A 28000-nucleotide genomic window follows, 5' to 3' on the forward strand; every position below is an offset into this window, starting at 1 on the left:
ATGGAGAGAAAACTGGACAATAAAACGAAAAGGGAACTCTCCTGCTTAGCTACTTTAAACAACAAAAACATAACCCTGGTGTCTATTCGTAAGCGGCAGGCAGCTCATGATGTGCCTGAACTACTGATTATTGGTGAAAAGTCCAAGACAGGATCTCCAGTAAAAGCAAGCAGTAACTTGCAGAAAGAAGAGAAACTTTTGCAGACTTACTCCATGGGAATGCCAGAAGTCAATGCAGTTGAAAGACAGGTCGGTGAGCTGGTGTGTGTGTGTGTTGGGAGGGAAGAGGTTTTTCTGAACTGGAGAATTTAAAACAAAGCTTGTTGGATGCGGGTTGTATATTAAAGAAGGTTAAACCTTCTTTATCTAAATTGTCTTAATCCCCAGCATGGATGCCTGCCCCCTAACAAGCAGTACACAAATGCAAAGTCCTCTGGAGATCCTCTGAAAGTAGTCTTTGCAAGCAGATGTTAATGATGAGTTATGCTGTAGTAACTAATGAGCATTTTTTCAGCTCCACCTCTAATAGTACCGAGTGGTGATTCTTAGTAAGGAAACATACTAGTATTTCTCCTTTTGAACTGCAATTGCTTGAGTAGTTTGACTGCAGCTCATACTAGGTTATCCTCTGGAATGATAGAAATTGCAGAAACTGTAAAAGGTCCTAATTGTAGGTAAGTAGTTTATGTATAACTACTACTTAAGTGAATGCTAGTGAAAATTCTTGATCGTAGATCTGTGGCAACATTTTTTAAAATTTTTTTTTATTCAGTGTTGTATATAACGATGGTATTTTTGGAGGTTAACTGTTGTGGACAAGAGGCTTAGAAAGATCAATGCTGATGAAAACATGATGAGGTTGATTATTTTTAACAGAGTTTTTGCTGTTTAAAAGGTATGTAAATTACAGTAATGTAGTTTGGATCACTGAATATTGTGAATATTTAAGGAAAAGAAACTCACAGAACAAATTTTGTGTCCTTTGAAACTGCATATACTTAGAATGGCTTAAATAATTAGTGTCAGACTGGAATGAAATAACAGCCAGGTCAGACCAAATATACCTGAAGGCTTTTTCTGCCTCGAGTTACTTCTTATATTATAAATGTTTGCTAGAAAACAATCATGACATACATGGCTTTGTTCTGCTGAAGGATCTCTTTTCTGTATTCATTTCACTGGGATATATGCGTCGCTTGTACTGGAGCCGTGAAGAACATCACAGTGTTTTGCTTTGTTTTAACTCTAAATTAGAAACAATCCATTTACAACAAGACTCTCCAGTTTCCCACTAAACCAAGTGTGGTTTACTTACCTCCCTTTAATTTAAAAGTACCTATTAAGGTCTATAAGGTTTGTTAACTACGGTGTAGGTATCGTTTCAGTAAGACCAGCTGCAACTGCCTCAGTCTTTCCCCATCATCCGTACTGTTGGAGAAACCTTTTCCCAGATGGGGAACGCCAGTCCCTTGGCAGAAGCATTAAGGAAACTAACTTAGTGTTTTGAAAACAAAAGCGTCATAAAGGCTGCTTTAAAGTAATATTTTCACTGAATCTTCACATCCAGGTGGAGAGGGTGGTTTTTCCAACGTTTAAGACTCATGAACTGTTTGAAAAGTAACAGGTTGTGTTACAAGTAGTTCCTGAAAATAGTAGCTACTGACATTTGTTAATCTCAGCTGAGCTTGGGGGAAGAGGGAAGGAAGAACAACCGGTTAAGATCTAATACATTTATACAATACACGCTAACAAGATGGATGCACTGAAATTTAAGGAGGATGAGGGTTGAATTTCTGCCACTCAAAAGTGCTGCTGTTACAGGCACAAAATTGAAGACTCGGGACCTTTGATGTTTGTGAGGCTGCTCTGTCCTCATTTTGTTGTTCGCTAGCTGCCTATAACAAACTGGGAAAGCATCTGAAGCATTTAATTAATAGTATGTGGCTTTTCAGTTGTGTGTTAGTGCCTGCCTGAATCCAAAGCCATGAATCAGTGGGTTGTGAAAGAATGAAGCAGGAAAGCTAAAACAGCAACACAGATAAGATAATTCTTCAGCAGTTGTGTGCTCGAAGGCGAAAGGGCGATAGCTGGTTCCCGCCTGTGGAGGTACAGCGAGAAGAGCAGCCCAAAAACCTCTGGAGGTTCTGGGTGAGAGGTTCGGTGAGATCCGGCATTCATGGATGAGCAGACAGGGAGAGGCACAGAGGAAGACGCTGAATGGGCCAGGCCCTGTCTCCTCGCCAGGTGACTGCCTGGCATCATGGTGAGGAGTCTGGTGCTTGAATTTCAGGATGTGAAAATCGGCACCCCCACAGGCCAGGCGAAGGAGGGCGGGAGAGCAGCGCCAGCCCTGCGGGGAGAGCCTTGCTGGAGTGCCAGAGAGGAGCAGCGGCCGTGCGGGATCTCCATGTGGGTGATGCTCGAGGAGCTGTGGGGTGTGCCCGGCATGGCCTCAGCCTCGTGCTGCAGAGGCTGAGTGTTGCACTGGTGTTTTGGAGGTGACTGCATCTCTCGGGAAGGGGAGGTGACGGGGAGAGGGGTGTCTTTCCTGGTGACAAGCTGCTTCACGAGGTGACCATGGAGCACAGGGGTGGAGGCAGCATGGGGACCCAGCCAGGGGCAGCTGGCAGCTCAGGCATGAAGCCAAGGAGGGCACAAACCTTTTTGAGTTCACAGCCATGGGGCTGCATCCATTGCCAGGACACCAGTCACCATGTGTGTGTACATGAGGGTCTCGCCCAGTGCTGTCATTTCTTCTTCTTCGGGGTTTTTTCTCAGTTTTTCTTTTCTCACATTTGTTCTGTATCCCCCCCACTGCTGTGTTAAACTTTCAGCCTTTGCACTTCTGAATGGGAGTACCCAAAAGAAACGGCCCATTTTGGGGGGTTGTGGGGAAGCCTGGTGCAAGGCCTCTGAGGGCAGCCCTCCATGGGGCGGTTTTGCCCCACCAGCCGCACAGGCCGTGGGCAACAACCACCTTTCCCGCCAGACCTGCTGCCAAGCTCTGGATGCTGTCACACCAAGAGCTGCGTGCCAAGCGGGGGCTCGAGACTTGGTGCTTCCGATCCATCAGTGTCTCCCTGCCCTGCTCCACCTCCACCCTTTCCCAAATTGTTAGTGCAGCCCCAGGGCATATTGCTGTTGGATGATTTCCTTCCTGCTGGCTGAGGACAGTCAAGATGGGGAGCAGAAACCTCTGCCTCTTCCTGAAGGGAGGTCCAATTAACTCTTTATGCTTTGTTTTGAAAGGAGGGGCTGGCTGTGCATTTCCATGTATGTTGGGGATTTCAGTAACTTCTGGGAAGTGAAGTGCAAGGAGAGGGGTATGTGCCCTGGGTGCTGCCAGGCCTGTGGGAGAGGGAGGTAAAAGAGGATATCAGGGCTAAAATATTCCCGTGACTCTTCTTCTGCAGCATCCCCAGAGCATAGCCTTGGGGCCAAGTGGAGAGGGAGGGGGCACAGGGGTGGGGGGGAGAGCTCTGGGTCAGGATAGTGAGGGGCTGCACTGTAATGCTGGAGAATTGAAGTTGCTCATTCCTCCTCCTGTTCTAATAAATACAGTATGGAGAAGGCTGAAAGCAAATTTCTCATGTTAAATTTTTGCCATTTTGGTCGTGACCCCAGACCTCATTATTCCCAAGCTGTCTAAGCGTGAAACAAAATCAAGTTAATGAATTTTGAATACTGCATCAAATGAACTGGATGCAGTCTAGTGTTAATAAGCAGCCTGAATGCTTCTCATCTGTGTTGTATCAAGGAGGGAGTTTTCTTGTCGGTTGTAGGATCAAGATTTGTGGTACTGAGCCTGATTCAGTGGCCCCTTCTCCAGCCCCTCCCTGCAGTAATGCCCAGTATCAGGTGCTTTATTGAATGCTGGAGAGCCCACAGCTTTGCAGGCAAGAGAATAGATTTGTTGTAGTGGTTTGTATCTAGATCTTTAGTGGTTAAGGCTGCCTTAAGTCCCATATGTGAATTTGATGTTCTTTCCATGAAATCTGACAATCTGGGACTTGTCCCTGTCCTCCTCAATCTTCCTCATCACTAGGTGCCAGCAATTTCCTTTGGCAGCACAGTCTGTGCTCCAGTTACCTGTTCTGTGAGAAGCATTGCCTTTATCACTATTTTTTTTTTAATATTTCATTTTCAATTGAGTGTCTTAAACTGTAGAGTCCCGGTACTGTGGATCCTGTGATTTGACTGAGAGATAGTCCACTTCTGGCCAATCTACTTCAATACTGGCCATTACATCCTGAACTTCGGTGTTGGATCAAACCAGGGAGTTCTTGTAGCTCAGTATGTGGTCTTTCTTAGGTGCCTCACGAGGAGGGAGATGAAACTAAACTATAGTGGAAATATCTACATATAGTTCTGTGTCTTTTAAAGTCTTTGTCAGGTACAGATTTTAACTTAAAAGATCTGTGTATATGCAGACATCCCAGGCCTTTGTGTGCATGTGTATAGCTCTTTAGATACCATGCAACCGGTCCTCCCTGTGACAGCTTGTTTCAGGCTCACGGGAAATTCTTGATTCTATTTTCTGTGAGCTTTTTGGTTTGGTTTGGTTTGAGCTCCTGCTGAGCAGTAGCAGGTTGACCAAACTGAGCCAGCTTCTGACACTTGTGGAGAGGCATTCAGCACACACTGACCCTTTGTGCCAGTGGCAGCATGCTCTGAAGAGCAGGGCTCAGGCTGCATGGTGGAAGTACCCCATGGCTGCAGAGAGCTGAAGTTTTAAAGATTGAATTGGGGTGGAGAATATTGAGACAATTTTACTTTTATATCCCTAGTGAATATTTTTTAAATTACTGCTCAAAACAAGTGTCAGAAGCCTGATTCATCATCCTGGGCATAGCTCACTGGTAATATATTCAAAGCCTAAGTTAACGATGTGAAGCGTTTTAGTAGTATAGACTGACTTGAGAGCACTTCTAGTATGTGCTTGAGAGCACATGCAGGATATTGCTGCCTTTACAGGGCTAAAGATACGTGCATTTTATTTTTGTTTTTCCTCTTGCTCCTTAGGCTTTGTCTAACACTCATTCTCCGCCTGGCTGTGAGCTGGACCCTACAATGAAACACAATTTTGCTTTTGACAACATGGGTTATGAGGAGAGCTTTGAAACCATGCCCTCTTCATCTTCCCAAGAACACACCGTGGCAGTCAATGTTGTGGGAATGACTTGCCAATCATGTGTGCAGTCAATAGAAGGCCGAATTTCCAAGGTGAAGGGCATTGTGAGTATTAAAGTCTCCCTTGAACAGAACAACGCTGTAATAAAGTATCTGCAGTCGGAAATAAGTCCTGAACAGATTTGTCAGGAAATTCAGGATATGGGCTTTGATGCCAACATAGCAGAAGAGAGGTTGACAGCAGCGACTGTAAATTTGTCGTGCTTGAGAGAAGCAGTAGTTAAGCTTCGGATAGAAGGCATGACATGCCAGTCCTGTGTCACCAACATTGAAGGAAAGATTAGGAAACTGCACGGTGTGGCAAAAATCAAGGTGTCACTCGGTAACCAGGAAGCAATTATTGCTTACTATCCTTACATCATTCAGCCTGACGACCTCAAGAGCCACATCAGTAACCTGGGGTATGACTGCACCATTAAAAGTAAATCAGCCCCTTTGAAGCTGGGTGTCCTCGATCTCGAGCGCTTGCAGAATGCAAACTCCAAGGAGACATCAGCAAGTCTCGAGAGCGATGGGGTGGATCCGCTGGTCACCGAGATGAGTAGCACAGCTACGGTGGCTGTACAGATAGAAGGCATGCACTGCAAGTCTTGTGTCAGTAACATTGAAGGAAATATATCAGATCTTCCCGGCATACAAAGTATTAAAGTCTCTTTGGAGCACAAACGTGCTGTGGTACAATATAGCCCAAATTTAATTACCCTGTCAGCTTTGCAGCAAGCTATTGAATCCCTTCCACCTGGAAACTTTAAAGTATGCCTCCCTAATGGTTCAGAAGCAAATAAAGGAGCATCTGCATCACCTGCTTTGCTGGGCGACCTCTTCAGAGAGCCACTGCAAGACACAACAGGCACGGCTGTTATTAGGATTGATGGCATGACCTGCAATTCTTGTGTACAGTCCATAGAAGGGACCATATCAGAGCGACAAGGAGTGCAACATATAGCAGTTTCTCTGGCTGACAGAACTGGGACCATACATTATGATCCAGCTGTTACCAATGGAGAAGAGTTAAGAGCTGCCATAGAAGACATGGGGTTTGATGCTTCTGTGCTGACAGGTAACAGTGGTTTTTCTTCCATGGGTAGCATGCCGAGCTGGGCCATGTGGCACTGGTGTTGAGACTCTCTTCTGGAGAGAAACTCTTAAAACATCACGTTGGCATTGTCTTTTCTATGGGACTGGCCTGATCTGACCTCACTTAGCAAGGGAGAGAGATTTCAGCTGTGAAGCACCTTATTTCAGCCCTTAATAACTGCACTAGTGGGTGGAAGAGTTGAGTTACATTATGAAGCCAAAAGGTTTGGAAGTTGGTACAAGGTCTTTCAAGTAGCTGATCCCCTTATCACCGAAGTAGGTTTCCTCCTAGGTCTACAGGCTGCTGTAAGCAGGTCTATCAAACCAAATGTTTTCATTTATGTTCCAAAATACTAAAATCCTCAAATGAAATCTCTTTCATTTAAGACTGCTTTTTACCCAGCTAAAATCTCTTTTTATTGTCCTAATCATTTGATTTTTATTTCTTGAGTTTTTTTACTAGCCCTACTTTACTAAGACTTACTTTAATCGAGGTAAGTGTCAAGATGCAGGTGCTCTTTGGTGGGAGCAGGTGCTTTTACATGTCAACTGCAGCACAGTTTCTACATTTTGTATGTGTGCTTAATGTTTAAGTAGTTGTTATGGTGCACAATCTCCTCTCTAGTGAATTTCAAATGTGGCAGTATTCATCTGCTTCAACTCAATACATTTGCTTTGAGATACTGATGTAGTTTACTTGGAATTAATTAGTTTGGTCCCAATAGACCACATCCTACTAGCTTTTCTCATGGGTCCAGTCCCTCTGAATCTGTGCAACTGCTACAGATGAGGAGGGGTCTGTATGTGGTATTTCATAGAATCATAGGATCACAGAATGGTTTGTGTTGGAAGGGACCTCAAAGACCATCTAGTTCCAACCCCCTGCCATGGCAGGGACACCTCCCACTAGACCAGGTTGCTCAGGGCTCTGTCCAGCCTGGCCTTGAACACTTCCAAGGATGAAGCATCCACAATTTATTTAATCATTTAATTGTGATTTATTTGGTTTATAATTTGTTGGTGGGAGACCTCCTCATCCATGCGTGGAAAAGAAGGGGAGCCCCTGTGTTTAACATGTTCAAAAGCAACTCTTGCTCCTTTTCACAAACCTCTGTCCAAGGGAGGCAGTTTGTGAATGCAACTGGAGCTGCTGGGTGCCTGTTCAGTATCTGGTAAGACCAAAAATGATTGCAACAGGCCTGTATGTGTGGAGGTCTTCTGGGTGCTGCAAATCATTCCACTACTCATTGTGCGGTACTTGCAGTGTTAATATTGTGCCATAAAGAGAAACTTGTTGAGAAACTTGTCCTTTTCCTTGTTTGAGGTGAAGAGCTATGAGTCCTGCATAGAATGACAAGGACAGGATGGATATGACTGGACCACGTTCTTTGTGCTGGATAAGGACTCTCTAGATACCAATATATCTTTGTTGAGTGGAGGTAGCTGTCAGGTGTAGGCATTGAAACTGGAGGGAATAATTTGCCATCTGAAAGTGTAAAACCATTTCTGTAGAGTTAAATGGTCGTGTGAGTGGTAGTGGTGAGTGTATACTGTTATACACACAGTAACAATCCATTATTTCCATGAAGAGACCAGGATTACCATGTCGCCTTTCAAACATCTAAGAGACTTTCCATGATGGATAAATGTGACCTGCTTGTAGTTTTATGCCATCCGATCGCACGGTAAATAGTGTTTATTGTGCATTTATTCAAGATGCTGCTGCTGGAGGACATAGGCACCAGCCTGATTCCAGCAATGCTGCCGTGCAGCCTCGAGCTCCAGAGCCTCCTCGCCAAGGCTGTGCCTCGGATGCCTTTCCAGACAGTCCTCACCTTGATGGGCCAGGCCAGCCCGGCAGAGTGACAGCTGAGAAGTGTTTTTTACAAATCACAGGCATGACCTGTGCATCGTGTGTGTCTGCCATTGAAAGAAATTTGCAGAAAGAAGACGGTAATAAATTTGAGATTCCTATAATAAGTCTATAAGGGACTATGGGGTAGAAAAGGTATTTTATGTGGTTAATGGAAGAGGCTGTGGTACAACATCTGGAGGTTAAATAAGCTTAATGCCCTTTCTTAGTGCTAATGTAACTACATCACTGTTTAGCTATCCTACTGCACTGGTAGACTGTCCAGGACATACTTATAACAGTAAGTTGTTGTAATGTGATCAAAATTTCAAATAAGGCTGAAGATAATAACAGAGAAATGGTTCTCATTTAGTTTTCAGGGCCTTATTGCTTTACAGAGCAATCCATCTCTTCCAGAGCTGTTGAGGGCTCTGACACGTTTGTGATGTGAAACTTACCCTTCAGGGCATATTTGCACAACGAGATATGAACAAACGTGTGGCTCCAGTGCCTGGTAATTATATTAGCTTGGCCATGGCAAAGCTTATTAGGTTAGAAGTCTGCAGACTGGAGCTGCCTTTCCTCTGGCCATATAGAAGATGAACAGATGAGTCTTAGTAATGCCTGATTTAATTTGTGTAGGCAGGACTTTGGAGGGTTTTGCTTATTGATTCCTGTTGGATGGTCTCACTGCCTTGATTGAAAAATCCGAGAAACCATTAGCACTTCAGAGCAATTTTTTTACCTGAGATTGTTATGTTTTTCGTTTCAATTCTAAATGTAGATTTCTGTGGTTTTATTTATTAAAAAAAAGAAGAAAAAAAATGAACAAAGGGTAAAACAAGAAAAGAAGGCGGCCAAGCATTGTGCTGTGAGGTTTGTTTAAGGCTTTCAAAACTTAGAGAGCCCAGGGTAGAGCTTGCAGCAATAAGTGCAAAGATTGCTTCTGAACATCCTTGTTGTCTCATTATGTCCTAGCAAAACTCACCTCCTTCCCTGTGTAACTCTTGTGGTTCCTGTCATTGCTAAAGGGATCCGCAGCATGGCTGGATCTCAGTAAAAACTTCACTGTCGTGACTAGGGAACAACACTAGAAGGAGACAGAGAGAAATCATTAGGCTTATAACAGCTCTAAGTTGTTACAGCCGTCTTTGACAATAATTTCTAATATTTCATTTTTCTTCCCCTCAAAGGAGCTACATTATCTAATATTTTTTATTATTGCCACTGCAGGAATTGTTTCGGTGTTGGTAGCACTGATGGCAGGTAAAGCAGAGATAAAATACAAGCCAGAATTCATACAGCCTCTTGAAATAGCACAGCTGATCCAGAATTTGGGTTTTGAAGCTACCGTCATAGAAGATCATGCAGAAACAGAAGGAAATGTGGAGCTTCTTGTAAGTCATACGTATTTGAAATTGTATGTTGGTTTTGGAAAAGTCAGGTCTGGAGGAATCATTTTCTTGCAAATGCTTTTGTTTAAGGAGTTGTGGCTTCAGCAGGTCAGTTCTGGCTGGTGACACTTTTTTTTTCCTAATTGCTGAAAAGACAAAATCCATTTATGTTAGAAGAACCTGTCCAAAGGTGCTGAAATAGAAAGTGGTAGTTGTATGTACAGAATAGACTTTTCTTAGCAAGGAGAAATGAAACAGAACTTTTCTGTGAAGGCACTTCAGTCAACAGTACAGAGTTCGAGCAACTGAGAACATATCACCAAATATGTGTTGATACTGCCTGGGGGTTTGTATAGACGTCTGATAACTTTGGGTAAAATTAGTAAATTGTTTATATGAGGGACAGATTCTTCAAAAATCTGTTTTTATTCTCTGACCTGTACCTACTACAAGACAGATGATAACAACAGTCTGCAGTAGTGCTAATAGAACAGAAAGTGGGAACACGACTTATTGAAGCCACAGGAAGATTTAAGCAAGTGAGGTGAAGTTACACATGCAGGGTTTGGCTTTGGCAATGTTAATATAGCTGCTGATAGAACTGTATTAGTTATACTGTTACAGTTAATACAATGTATGAGTGCTGCTATACAAATATGTAGTTGTGACTATAACTTCTGACTGCAGAATTTTATAATAAATGTGGATGGGTTTGTTCTCAGCTTTGTTTCATTTAAGATAGCTCTACAAGATCTTCATACTGAGGCCTTGGGTCAGTACCAGCAGAGCTTGAACAGTCATTGGAACCTTTGTGATGCGAGGAAGCCTTGTCTCAAATTCATCCACAAATATTGAGTAAATGTGGGGGACTGTTAACTGTACCTAAACTTGTCTTTTCTTTAGATTACAGGGATGACTTGTGCTTCTTGCGTTCACAATATTGAATCCAAACTCATGAGAACAAATGGCATATTCTACGCCTCAGTGGCACTTGCTACTTGCAAAGCTCACATCCAGTTTGATCCTGAAATTACTGGACCTCGAGATATTATAAAAATAATTGAGGTAGGCTTTAGAAATGTTTTATGTATGAACATTTATTAGGTCATGTTAAAAAGGAAATAAAGCAGCTGAAATTTGAGAAGTTTCACTGGCTTTTGCAGATGACATAGTTGTTGCCGTGTGTTTTTAAGCCCTTGTGGTGAAGCTGCTGTGCTCCACAGTAGTGTGTAGTCTCCCAGGTTGTTACTCTAAAAACACACCCTAGTAACTAGAAAAAGAAATCTTTTTTATCTATATCTGGTAAAAATCTCATATATTCATTCTTTACAGTTCTGTGTGTAGAATCATGTGTGTCTCTGATTTCCAGTCATTTCAGTGAAGTGTTGATACTTCAGAAAAAAACACTACTTTCTCTTGCCAGTGAAAGAGGCTGTAAAAGAAGTTTTGCAACAGCTCATCCCACAAGTACTACACATCTCTGTATACGCTGGCATTTATTACCACTTCAATTCAGAGAAGAACTTTTTAAACCAAAAGAGCTTGTGATACAGGCACTAAAGGAAAAAATCCTTGCTTACCAGTAACCACACAGATCATAAAATCTGCCATTATCATGGCTCAGGTGTGGACAAAATTTCTTCCTTCTCTGCACCGCCAAAAGGGAAGAGAACTTACTGTATGAGGCGCAGGCAGTGAGTAGTCAGGAGGACAGCAGGGACTGTTTGCCTTTCTTGTTCTAGAGTATTTACTCAGAAAAAAGCTCCTAGAATGCAGAATTGATGCAGTAGCAGTGATTAACATGTTAACTAATAGACTGTTTAGGCTGGCAGAGTAGTTCTGTAAAGTGTATCTTGCCACAGGAGCATGTTTTGTTAAATGTTTTTTGCTTGTGAGTGTGCTTTGGGTTTTTTGTGGGGTGCAGGTTCTACTGCAGTAACTCACTGAAGCATCAGTCAAAACTGGCTTTTTCCTCTACTTGTTTCTGAGATGCTTTGCCCTGTGGTTTGTTGTTTTACGGGTTTAGACTAATTCTAGCCACTTTGATTTTCAACTTCAGGTGTATCTACTCAACTGTAGTGTTAAGGAGATGCCCACAAGGTTGACTAGCCCAGTGGCTTGTACATTTTTACCTTTCTTTGTGATATTTCCCATCTCTCATACTTACTCCAGTGGAGATGGTAGGGCATAGATGGCAGCTGTCAGTGGGACATTCCTGTGCCTAAGAAACCTGGGGCACTTACTGCGTCGATACACTGTGCCATGTATGTGTAGCAGAAATCCTTTGCAGTCCACATTTTGAGTACTGTCTGAAATATCCTCTCATGTTGTCACGATCTAAAAATAAATGAGAAGTTGGCATTTATTAAATATGGAAGAGTGTCCTTTTCTGACATTTCTTCTAAAAGTAGTGTCATTTAAATATGTTGTAAGTAATATGGTTAGCTTAATCAAAACTAACTCATCTTCCCTCCCCTTTCAATAAAAAGGAAATTGGCTTTCATGCCTCTGTGGCTAGAAGAGTTCCAAATGCACATAACCTGGATCATAAAAAGGAAATACAGCAGTAAGTATTTCTCTTTCTTTCTCTCTAATGAACGTGTATAGATCATCTCTTGTAACTCACCTCCCCTCCTACTCTTCCCAGTTAATTTGCTTATCCTTGTGTAAAGCATATTTAATTTTACAATTTGCTATTTGGTTCAAGTACTTTTATTACTTTCGTTAATTTCCCTTTTTAACTGATAGAAGTCTATACAGTTAAACATGTAGGAGACACTGAAACTGACCCAAAGTGTTGGATCTTTCCCAAATGTCCCGAAGCTGAATAACACTGAAGTGTTAGTACAGTACTAATACCCCAGGCTCTGCACTGTGAGCACACTGGGTACTGTGGGGTGTATGACAACCAGGGATTTACAGCTTCTACTTTTCAGGTGGAGGAAATCTTTCTTGTGCAGCCTACTGTTTGGTATCCCTGTCTTAATCCTAATGATCTATATGCTAATACCTGACGGTGAGCACCATGGGTCTATGGTGCTGGAACAGAACCTCATTCCTGGATTATCTATTTTAAATCTTCTCTTCTTTGTCCTGTGCACTTTTGTTCAGGTATGTCCATGGTGCTTCATAGGGGTTTGCTTTTTATTCATCTCCCATTTATGTGATAAAGACAGGAGACTGGAAAGGTTTAGCGGATTAGCCCTGCCCTCTTGCCTGTACAACCCACGCAGAATGAAGGGGCACTTTTCTGCAAGTTATCCATTCTGTAGTTGCTCGTAGCACTTACTGCTGCCAAAGTTGCCTCAGAGAGTTTTCCAAGTGGGGAAGGTAGTGTTAAAATGAAGAAATACCCGATCAGCTGCAAACTGGTTGGGTAGCTATAGGTAAATACCTTCAACTTCTGTGCCTTGTTTACTTTGCATTGCTGAGGAAAAGGATGGTATTTATCTGGCAGAGCTGTTTTGAGAACAAGGAGGGGTGAGTGAGAGGATAACAATGAAATCAGCCTCCTAGTAGACCGCTGAAGTTGTATCAATATAAAATTTGTATGGGACAGCAATGCCTTCACTTATCTACATGTGTATAATTCTGCTGTAGGCAGTATTGTGTACTCTCTGCTTTCACTGCTGTGATCTTAATACAAGTCTGTCCGTGCTTAACACCAACAGTTTCTTGGTGGATGGTATTTTTACATACAAGCTTACAAATCACTGAAGCACAGAACGGCCAATATGGATGTGCTCATCGTACTGGCAACAACAATTGCTTATGTATATTCGTGTGTGATCCTGATGGTAGCAATAATTGAAAAGGCAGAGAAAAGCCCTGTCACTTTCTTCGACACTCCTCCAATGCTGTTTGTGTTCATTGCCCTTGGGAGATGGCTGGAACACATTGCAAAGGTAACTCATCTTCACGCTAATTATTGTGTATTTATGATGGGAGTAGAATAAGACTATTCAGAGGAATATTGAGTCAGGTGTTTCTGATGTAGCCTATATTATACAAGATATAGGAGTACATTGTGTTTATATATCTCAATATATCTTAAACATTCATCTCTGTTTCTTAGAGTAAGACCTCAGAAGCTCTTGCTAAACTTATATCTCTTCAAGCCACAGAAGCCACTGTGGTGACTCTTGGACCTGACCACTCTGTCATCAGGTATATATTTATGAACCAAAACTCTTCAGCCTGCCTGGATGCACAGGCTAGGCTTGATGCAGTTAAATGTGAAAGCATTCTTATTCTTTTGAAGCTGATGGTGTAAATAATCTGGCTGTTCTACCTGTGTCTTTTTCAGGGAGGAGCAGGTAGCTGTTGAACTGGTTCAAAGGGGTGATATTGTAAAGGTTGTTCCTGGTGGAAAGTTCCCGGTGGATGGAAAGGTCATCGAAGGCAGTTCTATGGCAGATGAGTCACTCATTACTGGTAACTTCCCTTACAATTATGCAAAGAAGTGAAATCTTCTAGAACTCTTTCTCACAAGAAAAGAGAGCAGACCCAACACAAAAGCTGCTGTCTGAATAACTTCCCACCTTAATGGTTGCTGTGTGCAGCCTTTGTAAGCTTGAATCCAAATCCCACAGCTGCACACATCCTAAAAAGCTGAAGAATTTCCCCTCAGTTTGGTCACTTTTACTGACGTGCCGATGGGATAGGTAGAGTGTAAACACTATTTTCCGGAGATCTGGTGGGAGTTTCCTCTGGAATGTATTTGTAGAGATGGTGCCTTCTAGGTTTATGGTTGTACTCAATGATCTTAAAGGTTTTTTCCAACATAACATAAATGATACTATGATTCTCAGAAAAAACTTCTGAAGGCCGATGGGGAAATATTATTGAATGTTGGATGTATATGCATGGGCATTGAACAGGGCTTCTGACAGGGATCTTGCAGTGAGCAAGGAGAGGGAAAGAAATCCTCACAACTTGATGCTCAGTAATGGTCATGGGACCCTTGTACATATAATAAGGTTTACTGCATCGTGCAATTCTTATAAATAAGGTAAAGGGTATAAAAACTCTACATTGGCATTGGCTTACATGTTTTAGTTATGTATTTGCTTGGGGAACAGGGACACACTTAGTTTAAGAGAACCAGTCATTATCACTAACCCTAAAAATAGAGAAAATGAAGATTTTGTAGTGTTAGTATTCCTGGAGAGGCAGCATGAGAACAGGAGCTTTGCTACAGACACAACTTTTCTAGTCTTTGAAAACTGAGGGTGGTGGAAAGAAAGACAGATTGCTCAAACTCCAATGGCTATGCAGTGTTAACTGGAGAAATTCCTAGATGTTCCTTTTACAACCATTTTCTCCTGGCCCTTTTGAGAGATGGCATACTGGAGAGTTAGGAGCGAGGAAACAGCATTTGCTTTGAACCTAAACCTAGAAAAACGTTTATAGAAGTATGGCACCACTTATACATACATGTCTTCACTAGACAGAGATATACAGTATGTGATATCTGGTCATAATTGCTTAGCGTACTGATTTTGGTAGCATACAATGAGCTGTGTGCTGATGGACTGTGTTCACTGTTATTAGGGGTATTGGCTCATTTATTTTTACCTTTTCTTTCTAGGGGAAGCTATGCCAGTCACTAAAAAGCCAGGGAGCACAGTGATTGCTGGTTCTATAAATGCACATGGCTCAGTTCTTGTTAATGCAACTCATGTTGGTAACGATACCACTCTGGCACAAATTGTGAAATTGGTGGAAGAAGCTCAAATGTCAAAGGTAAAAATAATAGAAAAGAAAACCTTATTCACAGATTTTGATTAAATAAGAAAAAGATTCTCTATTTTGATATATTTACTTGTTCAGCAAACTGTGTTTTTCCAGACTTCGAAAAAGAATTTGTTAAATTCTGTTAGATACTTTCTTGAACTCTGCATATTTATGTGTTTTGACCATAAACACGCAAATATCTTTTTTTGGTTTTCTTTTTTATAGGCACCCATCCAACAACTGGCAGATAAGTTTAGTGGATATTTTGTTCCATTTATCATCATCATTTCAACAGTGACATTGATAGTATGGATCACAATTGGTTTTATAAATTTTGATGTTATTCAAAAATATTTTCCTGTAAGTAATTTCGTTACAAGTGGATTTTGGTGTTAGGATATCTTCCAGTGTAATTAACATACCTTCTGCGCGTAGGGTTTGACTTTGCAACCTGGCAAATACTTTTGTACAGTGTGGTGTTTTCTACACAGAGCAGATAATTACACTAATTAAAATCTATCTGCAGGTATAAATTTACCTTTGCATTTACCCCTTAGTTGTGCATGGGATTCCTACAAACTGAAATTATTGGCAGTCTTTCTCGACCAAACATGATCCATAGCTGCATTGTAAGGAGCTGAGCCATTCCTATCATGCCTGAAATTTTTTGGACATCCTTGTTCCTGATGGCAGATAGTGGTTTCGGCTTTAGAAAGAAGATGAGAATCTGTTATCTTTAGGATATGTATTTACTGTACTCAGCAACTGTGGGGATCTGTGTACCTGGAAACAGGGTTCTCCTTTGCTATAAAGGAAATGACAACAAATTATAATGTCATCCAGGAGCCTGAGAGCAGATTCAAGCATATGTGTGCTTGAGCAGCAAAAAAATCCAGAAAATGCTGCCATAAACAATTCTTAACATTGACCTTTCTCTGCCATTACAGTAACAGTAATAGATTGCTTTCCTATACTGGAGGTTTCCAGGTAAATGTGTTTTTTGAAATGACTGTGATTGATTGTACATCTATGTTATCTTCTATCACCAATCGTACATCTCTCTCTTTCTTCCCCCTGCCCCGCCTCTTCCCTCTTCTTGCAGAATCAGAACAAAAACGTTTCAAAAGTGGAACTAATACTGAGGTTTGCATTTCAGACCTCAATCACTGTGCTGAGCATTGCATGCCCCTGTTCTTTAGGCTTGGCTACCCCCACAGCTGTGATGGTGGGCACAGGAGTTGCTGCGCAGAACGGTATTCTCATCAAAGGCGGAAAACCCCTGGAAATGGCACACAAGGTTAATAGTTCATGTAGTTCATTCTGTACTTTTGAAGCTTACCCAGCTGTTGCTACATGAAATACAATTTCCCAGGAAATCCTGCTGGTCCAGAGAAAGACTACAGCACGTGGTTTAGTTGTTGGTTTTTTTTTTCCTATTGGTTGCTGCTCGTTAAGATAAAGAAGACAGATCTGACCTTCTTTCTTCAAAGCAGTCACAGCAAAGTGTTGAGAGCCAACAGTTCCTGCAATCTCCTGCCAGTGAGGCTGCTAATATTCTGCATGACCTCAGAGGTTTCTGACTCTTGCACTCTTTACCTCTTCTGTAAAAGAGCCCAATAATCCATTGTTTTCCTTCTTTCCTCAGAGGGCTGTTGTGATATGCGTATTGTTCCTGACCGGCAGTTTAAATGTAGAAAACCAGAATGCTTGAAGTTGTTTTAGTGTATAGAAAAAAGATGGAAGGGAGGCAGAAAAAGCCCTTCAAAGACTGAAAACTGATGAAAAGAGGAGGAGGGGATTGAAGGAGGAGGAGGTTTGACGTCCACAGCCAGTGAAAAGAATAGGAGTTTAAACCATGCTACGGCAGACTGGATTAGATGTACGCAGAACATTTTAAGTGAAAGGAATGGTAAGAAGAAGTTAATCAGAATGATAATTCTTGTTCTTACCGGACATTATAAAGCATAGACCAGAAGTTTTTCCAAGGCTCTGCAAAAACCAAAAAAATGACTGGTAATTAGTGTCAGAACTTTGTTCCTTTTGAATCTAAGCGAGGCTAGGGTCAGGGCTTGAAAAATTAGGTGACCTGTTGGGTTCTGCAAGGTTGGTGGGTTGGAAAAGCCATTGAGTTGTTTTGTTTCTTGTGTTTCTCTGTGCTGTGTTTATTTTCAGGATTAGAATTGACTTTAGCTTTGGGTTTCAGTATATGTGGGGCTGTGTTTTGTAGTTCACTGCCAATTCCTCAAGACCCATTGGGCTGGCTAACAAAAGGTTGCATGAGGGTGATTTTGGTTAGGTTGTTGTTTCTAGAACATGTTGCAGCTTCTTGCACTCTTCCTACCTGCTCTATCACCAGCTGACTTTCTGAATGCTCTTTCCTCAGTGCTATTGTTGTTTAGAACAGCATTTGTAAAAGCCCTCCTTGCATCATACACCTTCTGGTAAAAGTGATTAAGGTGCCGTTATGTGAATCCTGCATGTGAATACATACACGCACACACAAAGGACAGTACAAGTCCTGCAATGACTCTGTTGTCTGAGATCTTGGTATAGAATCACAGAATGGTTTGGGTTGGAAGGGACCTCAAGGATCATCTAGTTCCACTCCCCCTGCCATGGCAGGGACACCTTCCACCAGACCAGGTTGCTCAAAGCCCCGTCCAACCTGGCCTTGAACACTTGCAGGTACAGGAAGGTACCGGATGATGTTGTAGCTTCAGTAAAATCACTGTATGGGGAATGAATAAGAAAGCATAAGGAGACCTACTGTACAGATAGTTCAAGGTACATACAGGCATCCCTACTTTTGTAGGTTTATTCTGTCTTGGTGTGGATATAGTCAACTGATTATTGAGGTCTTGTCCCTGCCTAAAGCATATGAGCATCCCTATGCTTGCAGGGCTTAGGCAGTAATTCTGGTTTATTTCTTGCAGATCAAGACCGTGATGTTTGATAAAACTGGGACCATCACCTGTGGAGTTCCTAAAGTCATGAGGGTGCTTTTGCTGGGAGACACGGCTGTGCTCTCTCTGAAGAAGGTACTGGCAGTGGTTGGCACTGCAGAAGCCAGCAGCGAGCATCCTTTAGGTGTGGCTGTCACTAAATATTGCAAAGAGGTACTTAGCCTTCCTATTTCATTTAAGGCCTGAAGGGATCTGTGCAAATGCAGCAATGTTGTATAAAACAAAGCAAGTCCCAGAGGGACAGGCCTGCCTGAAAGGTAACAGGCTGGAAAACTGGGAGATTTTATGCTTGTGCATCTTAGTCTGGACAATAGCAGAAGACGTATTCTAAGCTTTGTTTTTTTGGTAATGCTTAAGCAAGATTTTACAAAGTTTTTCCTGAACTAGTGGGAAGATAAGGCTTGTGGAATATGTACAGGAGGAATACTCATGCTTAAAATAGCATCATGAAGCAAATGTCTGTGGTGACGTTTCATATTTTACCTGAATGTAAAATCTTACATTCAGGTTAAAAAAAAAAAAAAGTCACATCTGTTAGTCACTTGCTTATCTGAACAGATTAGGCAAAAACTTTAAAACCTGAGTATTAAACTGTGATATTTGTGAGTTTCTCAAATGAATTGATAGATTGCTCTAGTCTTTGTAAATTTTGCAAATCCTCAAAGGTCACTTGTATATTGCAGGTGTTCCTCAAATGTTTCAGGAAGAATGAAAGCACAAATAGTAACCAAAATAGAAAGCCTGGTTTAAATACAAATTTTTTTCTGCTAAGACAAGTCATTAATCGATTCATGGAGAAATTAATCAGCAAGAATATATCAAACAAAGTGACAAATCTTTCAGTGGTAAAATTTAGAAGATAACATAGACATTTAGAAGAAAAAAGAGTATGGGTAACAATTCAGTTGCCTCTCATATTTTACATTTTCTGCTTTCAAATTTGTCTTAGTACCCTGATACTTCTGTGGTCATCCCATGCACCAGTTATTACTGCATCATGGCTTATATGAATTGCAATGCTTTATTGTTTGCTAATATTCTTACCACCTGCCTTGTCATCCCTGTGTTGTAAGAAGGTCACTGAAAGGTACATGTAATTACAACTTCCAGAGATAACCCAGAATAACTTGTTTATAGATTAGTATTTTCTCCATTCTATTTGTAACTCATAGGGTCCTGGTAATCCTTTTTCTCGTCTTGAAGGTACTTACTGGCTTCTCTCTCTAACTCAATAGAGAGACACCATTTCTTTGTCATCCAGCCAGATCACTCCAGGAATTAGATACGGTTTTTCACTGTACTTTTACACATATATAAAAGGCCTGTTCTCCCACAGCCAGTTGTCTGTGAGGTTAACTAGAAGTTGCATCTTTTCAGAAGCTGTAGGGCTTATTGTTATAGTCTTTCTCTTTAGTTCTTGGTCTTGGCTGAGGTCATGAATCACCAATGTAACTGCTTCACCCTTGGACTACCCGGAAAAGTTGCCCTTTATGGTTTGCTGGTGCTAGGGCTGAGACCTGGATGTGATCGGTATGGATTCCACTTTCTAGAAGTCTAAACCATAGCATGTCCAGAACATCCTTATTTTTAGTTCTATGCTACTCATACTCCATGCCGCTGTTCAGGTCAAGAGCAGGAATGAGGCTTCTTTTTGGCAGGAGTTACCTAATATTTGTGCCCCACATGGGCAGCACAGACTGATGATAAACTCTGGTTACTCCCTCAGGAGCTTGGCACTCAAAGCCTGGGATACTGCACCGACTTCCAGGCAGTCCCGGGCTGTGGCATCAGCTGCAAAGTCGGAGGTGTGGAGGCTGTCCTGAGCACAGCTGAGGAGGGTCTCGATAAGCTGGACGCTAACAGGAGCAGGGAGAGCAGTGCTCCTCTGGGAGATAACGCGCTGATCACGCTCTCGGAATCCCATGGTATGTCTGTCCCCAAAGTGACTACTGGTCGCAATGAGAGGGCTAATGAATCAACAGTGCTGACCACTGTAAAACAATCCTATTGGACTTGGAACAACAGAAAGGTGGATTTATGGCAGAAGGAGTCAAAGAACATGAGGGACAAAAATGCGCCTTAACAAAAATTGAAGGTCTTTCTTTCCCCTACTCTCAATCTCTCTGCAATTCAGAAACCTAAATAAGAATTTAGATGCTACAGTGATGGGTACTCGAAAAGTCCATACAATACAGAGGCGACAAGGTATACCCAGCAACATTCCTTTTGGATAGAAGAATGGTCCAGCAAAGTTTGCCAATTAGCATTTTCTTCCCATTTAGAGCAGTTACCTTTAACATATGTTTTCTTACTGCAACTTTTTATATCCTACCCTTTAGTTCCATATTAACCTGGACCTTTTGTTTTCTGTTCATATATCTCTCAAGGCACTTAAATTAAAAAAAAAAAATCTATTCAGCAGATGCAGAATAAAGCATATATCTGCAAACTGAGTTTTGGTGCCTGATGTTTTTGATTAGGCCAATACATTTGTTTTTGTTTCAGGCTCTGTGGAAGCCACATTGCTCTTTTGTAGTGTAGGAGAGAAAGAAAAAGTATTTAAAGCCTTCCTTGAGAAGCTCATCACTTCTTTTCAGAAAGCTGTGGCTCCCCTGACCTTTTTGAGAAAGCTATTAGAAGAATGAAATAAAATAAGAACTTTAATCATCAGAACTGTGCCATTTGTGAATAGTGTTAATGTAATATTTTCTCACCTGCTTCATAAAGCTCTTGTGAAGTTGGATTGAATTCATAATGAGTTGCCCTACATACTGTTTCATTGTTTGTTAGAACAAAACTACTTTTTTCTTACCAGAAATATCATCTATATTTGAAAGAAGTCATTAGTTGTGAGAACAAAGCAGCATGGCATTTACGAAATGTGCATGCTGCACTCAGAAGAACAATGCCAACTGGCAAAGGCAAATACAGGCAAATACTGCCATTAAGTTCATGGTGCAGTGTTGTGTATAAACAGGCACAGATTGAGTCGAAGGAGAAAAGTTTTATGAGGCTGTCTTCAGGCAGTGCCTATGCATTTGTGTTTGGCCATGACAGCAGCACTTCAACAAGACTAATTTTGTTTGTCTCAGGTGTGACTGTTGCCAGTTTGGGCCACAAAAAAAAAAAAAAAAAAAAAAAAAAATAGGGAAACCTCTTCAGAGTATCTTTCTATAGCTAATGCAGCCTAACATTGTCATCCTCAAATATCTCTGGCTTGTGTTCACTGTTTTTGAGTTGCTCATTTTTCTTCTTGTCTGTGCACAAAGGTCCATCAGCTTCTCATACGTACTTGGTGTTGATTGGAAATCGTGAGTGGATGCGACGCAATGGCTTGCATATTGCAAATGATGTAAATGATGCAATGACAGACCATGAAACGAAAGGACAGACTGCCATACTAGTGGCTATAGATGGTAACTGCTGTTCCTTGAAGTGACTTAATAAATATCAATCGATCCTACCATGAAACAGATAAAAACAAACTCTGGAGAAATTGATCAGTGGCTTAGTGTCAAGAAGCAGGTTTTCATGCAGAACTGCTTGTGAAATGCAAAGTATCAAGGTGTTCTTGAAAGAAGCTTTCACCTCAGAACAATGTTTATAAGATTTTGTTGGGTAGTTTTTAATTTAAGTATTAATTTCTGAACCTCCTGTTGTCTAGGACTGTTGCTCAGAAAAGCAGTGCCAGTGCAGTGCCATGTCCCATCCTGATTTTACATCACTTAAGGGCCACAGGCCAACCTATCCCACCACTGATTTCAAAACCTTTCATGAATAAACATGGTGATTCATTAGGTTATTCAGGTATAATAGATTAGACTAAATTAGTTTTGCTGGAAGGGTTCTGTTCTGTGCTATGCAGAAAGAGATCCCAGACAATACCTTGATATGAGAAACTGTTGTAACGGCAATGGGTTGCCAGTGCATCTGTGATCTTGAAACGGTGCCTCTGATTCAATTACTGAATAAATATTCTTGGTGCTCCTAGAGAGCAATTTTGAGAGGCATTTGCATGTCTCAGCCTGGGCCCCATCAGCAGTCCAGCAAAATCAAGTGCTCTTAACATGAAAATAAGGACCGTGATGTACAGCTGGTGTTCCTATCACTGCTGGTGATAGCAAATAGAGATACAGGGCGCAAAACCTACTTAAGCCCTTACTTTTGAAAGGTAACATGCAATGACAAACCAATGTGAGATTTTTTTAAATCAATGAAGGAGACATGGATGCACCTTTGAGTTGAAGGCAGGTGCAACACTTCTGTATGAAAGTAGTTAATTTTAATAGAGAGCCAACCCTGAAAGATGAGGGGACATAAAACCAGATACTCTATATGCTTCCTCCTGGAGGAAAGGCTTCAACATCTGACCTGGGCACAAATACCAAAACTTTCTCTGGCCCACTATCGTACTTGTCTATACCACGAAACCTAGAAGTCAGGCATATTTAAAAGCTACCCTCCTCTTCTCCCCTTCCTCCTGGTCCCTAAATATCAAGGGTGTTTGTTGTTCGATCTAAAACAGGCAAATGAGAAAAGCGTGTGTGTATGTAAGAAAGAAACCATAACTTAGAAAACTGTAGAGAGTTGTTCAAGCTTATGAGTGTCAATATTGCCCAGAATGCATTATTTCACAAGCTGCCGTGGTGTGATGGAGGGGAAGTCCTGTTCTCTTGCTGCCACTTTGCCTCCCACAGCTCTCCAACAGAGGATCTTTCTTTGTGCAGGCATGTTGTGTGGAATGATCGCAATAGCGGACACTGTCAAGCAGGAGGCAGCCCTTGCTGTGCACACTCTGAAAAACATGGGAATAGATGTGGTGCTGATAACAGGGGACAACAGAAAAACTGCAAAAGCCATTGCTACTCAGGTATTTGCTTTTTTGTGTTTCAGAAAAATACATGATCATAGAACCATAGAAACATAGAAGGGTTTGGGTTGGAAGGGACCTCAAAGGTCATCTAGTTCCAACCCCCCTGCCGTGGGCAGGGACACCTTCCACCAGACCAGGTTGCTCAAGGCTCCATCCAACCTGGCCTTGAACACTGCCAGGGAGGGAGCATCCACAGTGTCCTTAAGCAACCTATGCCAGTGTCTCACCACCTTCAGAGTGAAAAACTTCTTCCTTATATCTAGTTTAAACCTGCCCTCTGCCAGCTTCCAACGATTACCCCTGATCCTATCACCGCAGACCCTTGTAAAAAGTCCCTCCGCAAATAATGAGGTTCTAAAACTCTGCTTACCTCAGTGAATTTGGAGCAGGAATTCAGAGTTTCCCTGGATATGTTAAATGAAGACTAGCTTTTCTTGAATTGGACTGAAAATCAGGTCAGGAACAATGGCATAGTAAAGGCCAGTGGCTGCATTAAGATCCTACTGAAGACAAGCAGCCAGTACTTCTCCAGAGGTACAGAGTTTTTTGCGGTAGTTAGTCCATTGCTGAACTGAAGCCTCCTGCTTTCCTTCACTGAAGGGCAGTTGTGTTTGGTTAGTGACAAAGGAGAGTTCCTTTAAGGTCCAGTCCTGTTCCCAATAAGGGAAGTGGGGATTTGTCATTATCTTTAAGCCCTCGATCATGAACTATAAATGTTGCTCCAAAGGAAAAGCCAAATTCTCACTCTACCTTGCTACATTTCCACCCTCTCCATCTCTGTTTCCCTCTTTCCCTTTGCATTGGTCTACTTCTAGTTTACCATGTGCCACCTTGCTTTCCTAAGGTATCCCACAACACCCCTAGCTCAGCCAGCACTGTGGTATGCATGTTCTCACATGTTGTGAGGTCTGTTTTCTTTCTCAGTGTGATGCTTTAATCCTTCTCTCATTTTGATTCACACTTTCACTTTTGTGTTCAATTGGGGTAAAGCACTTTCCCACTCCACCTTTCTTTGTTAAGAGAAGAAGTGTTTCAGAAACAAGCTTTGATTTATGGTTCTGGGCACTCAAATGAAGTTTTCAAACAAGCTAAACCTGTGCCAACCAATATTTTCATTGAATTTTTGGCACTTACTTCTTTTCCAATGGAAAAATGGTAAGCCAGTCCTAAAAACGTTTTTAAATGTTACTTTTTGAAGTGTTAAAAGAGAGCTTCTACCTTGTGTAGTAAAAAGCTGATCTCTGCCTGGTGAGGCAGCCAAACCAGGGGTATTATTCCAGCCCTCTTTAGTACGCACACCTGTTTTTCATTTACAGCACTAAAGCCGTTGATAGCAACTCCATAGTGGTTGAGATGTGCAAGCGTTTAGCCAGCCATCTGCTTTATTTTCATAGTTTCCCCTGAGACTTGCACATGGTGTTTCTATGTTTCCCCTAGTGTAACTGCTTGATCACACACGGTTCCTGTGTTGCATTTCACTGATACCTTTATTGGTGCATTGAGCAGCATGATTAGCTGAAAACTGGCTCTTTTAACCACCAAACCTGTGTTTCCAAGGCAGTAGACCTTCAGTAGCCCTGTGGGGCATGACACGAAGGGGAGAGCATGGTTTCACAGCATCTCTGCAGTGAAGATGGAGGGGGCTGTCATCAGTCCCTTTCTTATGCCAAAGGCATGCTGCTCTCAGCTTTCTGTGTAGCTTGCAAGTGTTACCTCTACTGGAATCAGTTTGGTTGATCTTCCTTTGTTTCCCCTACCCCCAAAACAGCAAATGGCTCTTTGTTTTAGCATGAAGCATATCGCCAACTGGGTATATTTCTTTCTTTTCGTGTAGGTTGGGATCAAAAAAGTCTTTGCTGAAGTGCTTCCTTCTCACAAGGTTGCAAAGGTCCAGGAGCTCCAAAATGGGAGGAGGAAGGTTGCGATGGTTGGTGATGGAGTCAATGATTCGCCTGCACTAGCCAGGGCCGATGTTGGAATTGCAATCGGAACAGGCACTGATGTTGCCATTGAAGCAGCAGATGTTGTTCTTATCCGAGTGAGCACCACAGTCTTGACCTGTCCTCTTTCATCACTGACGCTCCTCTTTTTGGCTTGGTATTCTGAAGGCTGCATGTGGAAAACTTTCAATGCTCTTCTGTCTTGCAGAATGACTTGCTGGATGTAGTTGCCAGTATTCACTTATCAAAGAGAACAGTTCGAAGAATACGAATAAATCTGATTCTTGCCTTAATTTATAATCTGCTTGGAATACCTATAGCAGCAGGTACGTGACTGCCAGAGCTTAGCTTGTTGAAGACAGCAGTACAGTTGAGCTCTGTGGTGCCTCTCACAGGATTTCCTTCTCCAGAAACCAAAGAGATGTTCTTAGAGTATTTAAAACTTGGCATAAGGAGGACAAAAGAAGTACATTCTCTTATTTTATTTTTTTTTCATGTTGTAGAAAAAAAAATCTCTGTTCCCCAAATTTTAAACTCTTAGGAATAGATTCTTATATGATGAAGTTAAAACCATGCTCTTATTTCACATAGCAGTACTTGGGGATTAGTTTCTGTATATTCAAACCCAGCTCTAATCAGAGGTACCATCTCACTTCTGGATGCTCCCTCTTTTATTCACCCTGAATCATACATTTTCTTTCCTACTACTTGCATACTTTCCACTTCTGTCAGACATCTTCTCATGCTCCGAATTCCTCCTTAAAACTTACTTCAAGCATTCCTCTTTTTCTTTGTGAGTAACTTCTCCCTCCTTTGCCTGGACTATTGCCTTGTCTTTCTGTTGCTTTTGCTTTGTTTCATATGTGCAGAATAGCTGGAAGAGACAAATAGGCTTACCTTGTGGCCGCATTCTTGTAGCTGAATTGGTGCAAAGGTCATCCCTTGCCATGGAAGGAACATATTTAAAAAATAAGTGAGTAAACACATATCAATCTGGTTGTGTTTATGGAGGTCTCAGAAAGTCGTGCTGTAGAGCTGCTGATCTCTTCTATGGTATGCAGGGACAGAAATGTCTGTATTGGAGCAGGTGGCTCTGGCTTATGCCCATATGTTTTTTTCCTAGGTGTGTTCATGCCTGTTGGCCTTGTGCTTCAGCCTTGGATGGGATCAGCTGCGATGGCAGCTTCTTCTGTGTCTGTCGTGCTGTCTTCCCTGCAGCTGAAATGGCAAGTTGTTTTATACTAGTCAGTTGGGCAACCGTAGGCAACGCTGCTGCTGGGACTCAAGTGAGACGTTACTTTGGGGTTTGTATATGTAAAAGTACCTGACAGTCCTTTAGGTTGGGGTTGTTCTATCTAATCCTTGGCTCCAAAAGAGACCGGTGTCACTATTATGAACACACCGGACTAAGGCAGTACTGAGCATTCTTTAACTAGGAGCTAAAAGTGTGACTGGATGCCACCTGGGCACCTGTGTTGGAGATCTAGTTCAGTACCCAGTGACCAGCAGTGGTTCTGCTGTGAATGTCAAGTGAACAAATAATTCAAAAGAGAGTTCCCCATAGTGGAGCAGTAGATGTGTTTTAAAAGACTTGTACCTGTTTTTATTTTCTATTTAGCTTAGCCAAAGAGAAACAGAGAAGCAGTGTATTTATTCTTTTGTACCTTGCTACAGATAAAGTACCTTGCTCTGTTTTTTCGGAAGCGAACCAATTTCTGAACTATAGCAAGATTTTTCAAATTCTATTAATTTTTTTTATGCTACATTTTCTGGGCGCCCTTTTTGGGTGCAGTTACAGTGGACCTGTTTTTAACAGCACTGTTATCAAACATTTTTCAAAAATAAGACTTTTTATGGTCTCTGAAATTAGTCCAAACCTTCATATGTTTCTATTGTAGCTGGGGTCTTCTGCAGTGTATAGTGTAGTGTAGTATAATACAGTATAGTATAATACAGTATAGTATAAACTAATATAGCAACCTGTTGCTGCATCATGTGTCTGATCCTGCAAATGCTCAATGAGACCACAGTCTAGCATAAAAACTACCTAGATGCTCATGTCTGTTTGCAGAATCAGCCCTACCTCTACAGGATTTTCATCCTAAAAATTTTCTGTGTGTAGTTATCCAAAGGATGAGAAATTTCTGTAAGGGGATTCCTTTATTTTCCAGATCTTGTGCTGAATACATTAAGTATCCGACACCATTGTGGTTAGATATTGAGAACCCCTCAAAATATACTTGGCTTCAGACATATGGAAGCTGTGGTACAGTATGCTCTGTAGGACAATAATCTTTCTTGAAGCTTCACATCAGCTGAACAGAACTTCAGATTACAAAGAACACGATAATATATATATGTGAAGAAGACCATGCATACTTGTCATTGCTGGGCTTTTTTGACCTAGAATACATTGGACTAGAAAGTAATTTTTGGGTCATCAAGTCCATTCCCCTGCAATTGTGTACTATGAACCCTTTCATATTTCAGCAAACTCATATTCTTCTTAAAGAACTTCACTCTGAGAGTCCCTCTTTTTTACTATTGAAATGTCTTAATGCTGTGTGACCACTATTCTTAGCCTTTAACATTGTGTCTGAAGTGCAGGTAACATTTAGGTTACCAGAAGTTTCTGATTTGTTCTAATGCCGGAGATGGTTCTACACATTGATTTCTTGATACTAAACGTCTTTTCTCTTTCTCTTCTTAGTTATAAGAAGCCAGACACAGAAAGTTATGAAGCACAAGCTCAAGGCCGCATGAAGCCACTTACTCCTTCCCAAATCAGTGTTCATATTGGAATGGATGATAGGAGGAGGGATTCATCCAGACCAGCTCCTTGGGATCAGATTAGCCAAGTGTCTCTCTCTTCCTTGACTTCGGACAAGCTGCCGAGACGTAATGGTTTTGTTGAGGAGGAAGGGGACAAGTGGTCATTGCTCATGAACGGAGGAGATGAAGAACAGTACATCTGA

At 41.7% G+C, this 28000-nt stretch overlaps 1 protein-coding gene across 3 annotated transcripts; it reads left to right on the top strand.

Annotated features, from left to right (window-relative positions):
* ATP7B (ATPase copper transporting beta) lies at window positions 1-28000 on the top strand. Of its 3 annotated transcripts, XM_086481923.1 has the most exons (21): window positions 1-249; window positions 5023-6250; window positions 7984-8220; window positions 9353-9516; window positions 10417-10578; window positions 12003-12079; window positions 12450-12624; window positions 13185-13418; window positions 13589-13680; window positions 13820-13947; window positions 15104-15258; window positions 15475-15609; window positions 16352-16546; window positions 18183-18365; window positions 19939-20137; window positions 21482-21628; window positions 22940-23082; window positions 24920-25123; window positions 25234-25351; window positions 26149-26251; window positions 27736-28000. In XM_086481923.1, the coding sequence occupies exons 1-21, from the start codon at window positions 1-3 to the stop codon at window positions 27998-28000; spliced, it is 4593 nt and encodes a 1530-aa protein (XP_086338049.1). The 3 variants fall into 3 exon arrangements, with proteins under 3 accessions (XP_086338049.1, XP_086338050.1, XP_086338051.1); XM_086481924.1 differs by lacking the exon at window positions 1-249 and having other exon boundaries at window positions 5068-6281; window positions 8024-8220; window positions 19939-20089; XM_086481925.1 differs by lacking the exons at window positions 1-249; window positions 7984-8220; window positions 9353-9516; ... (4 more) ...; window positions 13589-13680; window positions 13820-13947 and having other exon boundaries at window positions 5068-6250; window positions 21491-21628.

The sequence above is a fragment of the Leptosomus discolor genome, chromosome 1 (genome assembly GCF_034619465.1).
Source record: "Leptosomus discolor isolate bLepDis1 chromosome 1, bLepDis1.hap2, whole genome shotgun sequence".
Taxonomy (NCBI): Eukaryota; Metazoa; Chordata; class Aves; order Leptosomiformes; family Leptosomidae; genus Leptosomus; species Leptosomus discolor.

Coding starts and splice junctions, on each gene's coding strand:
- ATP7B (XM_086481923.1), top strand. CDS start 1: ATGGAGAGAAAACTGGACAATAAAACGAAAAGGGAACTCTCCTGCTTA. Junction 13,419..13,588: donor GGCTGGAACACATTGCAAAG/GTAACTCATCTT, acceptor TCTGTTTCTTAG/AGTAAGACCTCAGAAGCTCT. Junction 13,948..15,103: donor AGATGAGTCACTCATTACTG/GTAACTTCCCTT, acceptor TTTTCTTTCTAG/GGGAAGCTATGCCAGTCACT.